This window comes from Oculina patagonica, chromosome 7, assembly GCF_052425735.1.
Source record: "Oculina patagonica isolate OP01 chromosome 7, crgOcupat, whole genome shotgun sequence".
Lineage (NCBI taxonomy): Eukaryota > Metazoa > Cnidaria > Anthozoa > Scleractinia > Oculinidae > Oculina > Oculina patagonica.
Genome location: NC_135764.1, coordinates 1,107,299 through 1,114,147, shown reverse-complemented (window position 1 = coordinate 1,114,147; position 6,849 = coordinate 1,107,299). Strand labels below are relative to the sequence as shown.

Genomic DNA, 6,849 nt, shown 5'->3' with positions numbered 1-6,849 from the left:
GGCTGGTTCTTATTGGGCGTAAGGATGAGCGTAGGCATAAACCCAAGTACAAGCATAAACATAAGCTCTTATTAAAAACGAACACATATCCTCTATGCTGCCCTCACGTGGAATAAACACAAGTGTGCATAAGAAGAACGAACAGGTATTCCTACGCTCTCCTCACTAAGAATTAGAATGAGCATAAGCATAATTTTGTTTCCTTAGGCTTATGCTTATTCCTTGTGAGGACAACATGAGAATACGTGTGTTTGTTCTTATATTCCTATGCTTTTGCCTATACTTGCTCTTAATTTTTAACTGACGTGCAAAAAATGCCATGCGCGACAGGCTCCAAAACCGCACATACGTTTTAGTACGAAAATGCATATTTCTTTTCGCTTTGGCAATCTGTCCACAAGTTTTAACGGTGTAAAATGTTAAAAAAAGATTATTTTCCTTAGAAAGCGAATATTTAGTTACGTCTTCGTTCGGGTGGAGAAAAAGATGACGAAACAAAATTGAAAACAGCTGCTTGGAGCGCGCAAGTTTGAACAATGCGAGACGATCCAAATAACGGTTGCGAAAGACTGCATCTTTCATAATTTTTCACTTGAATAACCCTTAATGGACCGTTTGATGGGTTGGAAAAATCTACCCTACACCGACAGTCTGTAAAAGGTACCCCTTACGGGCGGAGCCTCTCCGCATAAGGAGTATCCCCCCCCCCCCCCCCCCTCCAACGGGCAGAAGCGAAGACGGGAAAATTAGCCGGCGAGCGTAAAGAATCGGCGAGAAGTCTGGGGCGAAATCTTTCACGCGAAAAAAGGAGCCTTAGATAGTACGCGCGCTATGTTCGGTCAATTTTACGTGCCGTATACTGATGTTCGGCGCTCCAAATTGAACGAAAAGAAAACTTTAAAAATTGCTTGGATTGAGTTTTGCCCATTAAGATAAGCTACAAGTTTTCTGAACTAAAACTGATGGCGATTCCAAATGACACGACAACATCGTCTCAAGTAAGTGATTCCGAAAATTGCACGACATTTTAAATGACTCGTGAATTTTGTTGGGATTTGAGCTGCCAATGCCCTCTATGACGCGCGGGTACATGTATTCTTCAAAACATGCGAGAGATGACGCGAGATATATGTAGCAATGATGAATACAACGTCTATGATTCTCTGCAGGCGCGCGACATATAGGGAATCGGGCATTGGAAGTAACTTTGTTCTACTTTTACGACAAGGAAAAACGCATCGTATTTTCTTCTACAAAGTCTTTTTAGCCCTGACTCTTATTTGGTGTAAAAATTTTGTCGTTATCAATTTAGCTGGTTATTAAAACTGATACAACCATTGATAATTCCTCTGACTCTCAAAATACATTTATTGGAGTTTTACTTGTACAAAACTAGCTCAATCGTGTCTTTAAGTTAATTATTCCTATCAATTATCATTTGTTGCTAACTAGTTGTTACAGTAATATAAATTATTTGCAATCTTGTGCAATTTCGTTAGATTGCACATTGCTTCCAATCTTAAATATATCGAGAACTAACAACGATTGAGAGCCGGCGGCAATCTAATAAAATTTGTTTTGGTACTATTACTTTTTCTGTTGTCTAATGGAGTGATCCAAACCTAAAACATAAAATCCGTTCTCGGACTTTCTAAGGCGAAGGACTGTTTTATCTTACTGCAAATATCTTTCACATGTTTAAATATTGAACAAGGGTTGTTAAATAGGTTTATGTATACTTATCTTCAAATAGCGACTCGCTTTACGTAAAAAGCACGAAAATAGATCATTGACGGGTCCATAAAATAAAGTATCATCATCATCATCATTATTATTATTATTATTATTATTATTATTATTATTATTATTATTATTATTATTTTTTTTTTTTTTTTTTTTTTTTTTTTTTGCGGGGGGCGGGGATTTCACTTTTGGGGGGTACCTTTTTTACCAATTTCCTCCCCCCCCCCAACCCAACAACATATATAAATATTTTCATGACTCACAGGTTCTCTAGGTACTCCATGTTATTATTATTATTATTATTATTATTATTATTATTATAAAGCGTTAGAATCAAGATACAAGTGTATAACGTAGAATTTAACAATATATTATGACAATTTTCCCTGTTAATCAGTACCTCCTTTCTCATGACCTGCATGCTAGGTTGTATTGAAATTAAGAAGAAAACGCTGACTTTCATTTTGTTTGTCACGTAATCTTCGAGGAAAGATTGCATGACAAGTCAAAAGAATCTCTCCGCAGGGTCGTCACGCAACGCTTTTCTCAAAATAACGTTTTCCAGGGAGGCTAGGTTATTATAAAGCTCTATTACAGATGGACCATTATATTTTTGAAGGGGGGGGGGGGGGGGGGAGGGGTCCTAACCTCAGGTAGTACAACATTGTTTTGGCCCTTTCGATATACTTACGCTTTTTTCTCAGTTTTTGCTGAGCAGGAATTTTTTGGCAGATTTCAACTCCATACCCTCAAAAATTTAATGGTCTATCCCTCATTAGCACTGCAACTAGCTATCGTAATTGATGCACTTCTGTCGCCCCATTCCCCTGAACCTTCTGTTCCATCTCAAACATGAGGAGAGCGAGCTGGGAGCGAGAAGCCATCCCTTCTGCCTTGATTGTGAGACACTCGTTATATTTATCCTCTTGTAGGTGCGGATCGCACGTGACGTTTTGATATCGTTTTCTTAAATCAATGTCAACTGCTTGGAAAACGTGCAAGGGACTTGCGGCGAACACCTGCAAAAGAAAAGCGAAGAATTAAATGAATAAAAAGACTCATGACAATCTCTTTTTAATGAATCTCGTCGTTTCGCTGCGACTCGTGCAACAAAATGCTAGCTTCGCTATTCCCTGGCCAATCAATATCTAATTAACAGTCAGCCTACGAGCTTGAGTTTTTTTCCCCTTTTTTGTTATTGCTTGTATTTTTAACTTAATTAATTTAACTTTTTAAACTTGCTTTTATGTAAATAGATCATCTTTTAGATATTTTTTTAGCGTTATTTGTATATTTGTAAAGTTTTATCCAATTCAACCATTATGCTGTAATTTTAAAACTTCAATTAAGTATCTATCTATCGAGCGAACAGCCGAGTTGACCATCGCTAAAGAAAACTCAGAGACTCAAAGGGTAGTGCAGAATGCAATATGGCCAATCAATTGACATTGTTATAATAACTTTGATTGAGAATACATACAATGAGTTCACTTTTTCAGTTTAAAGCTTTTTCAGTTTAAATTTCATGTTTACTTGTAAGATGTTGAACGACCGATCGTGATACATTTCGATTTTGACATCAAGCAAATCACAAAATCATGTGAAAGCCCATATACAGGATAAGGATTTCCTTGAAGCAAATCACAAAATCATGTGACAGCCCATATACCGGAGAAGGATTTCCTTTAGTAAAAGGTCACACACACGGCCGATCAATCGACGTTAAAATGCAGTTGTTTAGTCAAGGAAGCCGGCTTTTTCACACGCTCACTCAAGCATGAAGCCGAGAAGCACGTAGTGTGAAGATTTCTTTCACGAAAGCATGTTCAAACACTAAAGAGTTTTTCGCTTTCACACGAAGCCCCTCTCAGGCAGAGGTTTTACAAAATGATACGGAAGTTAGTCAACTGATGAAGAACAAATCAAAGGAAAGGAAGTGTCGGATGTAACATGATACCTTGGTTTTTCTCTTAGTCTGCTGTGATGCCTTAAAGTCTAATTAAATTAACGCCACGGATTCTACAAGAATTCTACCGCATTGAAAAGCACACCACGTTAGGCTTTGATACAAAATTTCTAAACACGTCTCTGTTATTTTAATTTTCGTTAGTTTGAATTCAGTTTGACATTGAAACAGCAAACATGATATTTACAAGTGCTTTTCGTGCAAAGGTTTGTAACATGATACCTTTGTTTTTCTCTTAGGCTGCTGTGATGCCTTAGAGTCTAATTAAATTAACGCCACGGATTCTACAAGAATTCTACCGCATTGAAAGCACATCACGTTAGGCTTTGATACAAAATTTCTAAACACGTCCTGCTATTTTAATTTTCGTTAGTTTGAATTTCCGTTTGATATTGAAACAGCAAACGAGATACTTTTCCTTTCCCTTGAAAACGAATGTAACATGATACCGTTGTTTTTGTCGAAAACGGATGTAACGTGATGACATGGTAACGTGACTTATTTTCTGCAAACAGGGCGACATCGATTGTAACACAGATATTATCGATTAATTAAAGAATTCGGTTTTTCTGAATTATGAGATGTTACAACAGATCATCTTTTCTAAGAAAACAGCGTTGCCATAACAATAATTATTTCACATGAACTGCTGTGACGCCTTAGTGTCTAATTCAATTAATTTGCGATTTTAACTTAGCGCCACGGAGTCTACAGGAATCCTTCCGCACGAAGAATTACGTGATGTTCATGACGTCTATTAATCTACGCATGCGTTTAGCACAAAGAATTTTCTTCCAGAAAGAATAGTACCACAAGGAGAGCATAGTGCTTTTTGAAACAAATATATACCTTTGAGCTCTTCAATTGTGTCGTAAATAGACTTCCCATTCTACCAAGGGCACACGGTCTGTTGCTCCCCACCCCCTACCCCCTTACAGAAATAATTAATTAATTGATATTAATTAATTAATTGGTGATTAAAAGTTTACACCATAGTGCTTTAGCGCCTGAGGGGTTTAGCAGACGACAACCCACCAAACCATCACAATAGTGCATTCTGCACTAAAAACGACCTAAAAAATTACAAATTTTCAGAACAGTGCACGAGCAGGCACAAACTATGAATGACAAAGCATAAAATGTCGAAATTGCGACTTCCCCCCCCCGAAATTCTCGCTAAAAATTGCGGCTTTTTCCCCGAAATTGTCGCTAACGCATTTCGTGCGCCAGATCATGCTCTCGCCACGGTCTGGTAAACACGTCACGCGCTTACTCAAGCATGAAGCCGAGAAGCATGTGTGAAGATTTCTTTCAAGAAATGTCGTAACCGTCATGAAAGCATGTTCAAACAACTTAAGAGGCAGAGGTTTTACAAAATAAAACGGAGATTAGTTCAACCGATGGAGATACTGTTGTTTTTCTCGCAGATCGCTGTGATGCTTTTTAAGTTTAATTAAATTAACGCCACGGATTCTACAGGAATTTCTAAACACGTCCCTGTTATTTTAATTTTCGATAGCTTGAATTTCAGTTTGATATTGAAACAGCAAACGAGATACTTTTGTTTTTGTCAAAAACATGTAACATGATGATATGGTAACGTGATTTAATTTCTGCAAACAAGGCGACATTGATTATAACACAGATATTATCAATTGATTATGAGGTGCTAGATCACCTTTTCTAAGAAAACAGCGTTGCAATATCAAGAATTATTTCACATGAACCACTATGACGACTTAGTGTTTAATTCAATTAATTTGTGGTTTTAACTTGGCATCACGGAGTCTACACGAATCCTTCTGCAGAAGAAACACGCAATGTTCGTGATGTAGACTGATCTGCGCATGCGTTTAGCACAAAATATTTTGTTCCAGAAAGAATTGTACCACAAGGAGAGCATAGTGCTTTCTGAAACAAATATATACCTTGAGTTCTTCAATTGTAAGTGTGGTAAATATACTCCCCGTTTTACCAAGGGCACACGGTCAGGTTCTCTCCATCCCCTCCCCCCTTTACAGAAATAATTAATTAATTGATATTAATTAATTAATTGGTGATTAAAAGTTTACACCGCGTTAGCGGTTTAGTGGGTTAGTAGTTTAGGGGTTTAGCAGACGCCAACCCACCAAACCATCACAATAGTGCATTCTGCACTAACGAGGGTGAGTAGTCTAATTGTTTTAGTAGAAACTCTATTTTAGGATTGCAGTCCACACCGCACTGCATATTTTTATGTACTTTTGAGCCAAAACTCAAGAATAATTGTCCCTTTCATGAGCAGCGGGCGCTCGATCGTGTTCTATTTTAACAATAAAGTGTTTCTGTCGAGGCACTATCGGCTGATAGTTGCCCCGCGGAAATTTGATGTTCTTAAAACAAATATTAGCCCGAGAAGCGAAGCTTCGAGGGCAAATATGCTAGTTTTAAGAACATCAAATTTCCAAGGGGCAACTATCAGGCCGATAGTTCCGAGACAGAAACTCTACTGTCTTTATTGTTCACCACTAAATTTTCTTCCGCGCGCACATACAAAAACAAGCATCGTGAATTTTTTTACTTTTGAGGATAAAAAACTCAATTGAAAGCCGAAATTTAACAAACGAAACAAAACCAGACGGGTCCAGACGAGAAACCCACTAAATGCAGTAAATTTGGTTGGGTTTTTTTGTCTGCAGGCAGATTGTTTACAAAAAAACAGTCACGGGCGGGCACTATCGATCCGGGCATTTTTCACGGGAGGGCACTATGGGCTGATAGTGCCCTCCGGCGGACGGGCACTATCGCGTCACGTGTTCAATTTAAACCAATCAGAATCGGAGAAAATTTAGTGATGAACTATAACGGCGAATAGAAAACAGTGGGAGAACCAATCAGATTAGCGGATTTCCAATACAACACGAATGAGTTTCTACTAAGTTATGTTTAATAGTTTGGATCACGTAGAGTGCACCTGCAATTGTTTGCTCTTTGATTGGCTAAGGAGATTAGAAAAACTTTGTTTTTACCTCCATCAAATCTGGTGCATCTGATTTGTGTTCTTTCAAGAAGTCGTCACTGTTCATTCTCAGGTCTTTATAGTCCTTGTTATCAAAGCAAGCCATGTCCCTCGGTCCTTGGTCCCAGTGCCCCGTATCCTT

At 38.1% G+C, this 6,849-nt stretch overlaps 1 protein-coding gene and 1 pseudogene across 2 annotated transcripts in view; both read right to left on the bottom strand.

Annotated features, from left to right (window-relative positions):
- Positions 1-6,849, bottom strand: part of LOC144660023 (uncharacterized) — a 101,546-nt pseudogene that overhangs the window by 88,173 nt on the left and 6,524 nt on the right. The gene's annotated exons all lie outside the window — the stretch shown is intronic.
- LOC144660022 (chondroitin sulfate glucuronyltransferase-like) overlaps positions 2,034-6,849 on the bottom strand; it is a 21,632-nt gene continuing 16,816 nt past the window's right edge. The window contains exons 7-8 of the mRNA XM_078520566.1: positions 6,718-6,849; positions 2,034-2,762 (exon numbers count right to left, since the gene is read on the bottom strand). The exon at positions 6,718-6,849 is cut by the window's right edge and continues 84 nt beyond it. Coding sequence (XP_078376692.1) covers positions 2,535-2,762; positions 6,718-6,849 — 360 coding nt within the window. The 3' untranslated portion in view covers positions 2,034-2,534. The remainder of the gene's footprint in view (positions 2,763-6,717) is intronic.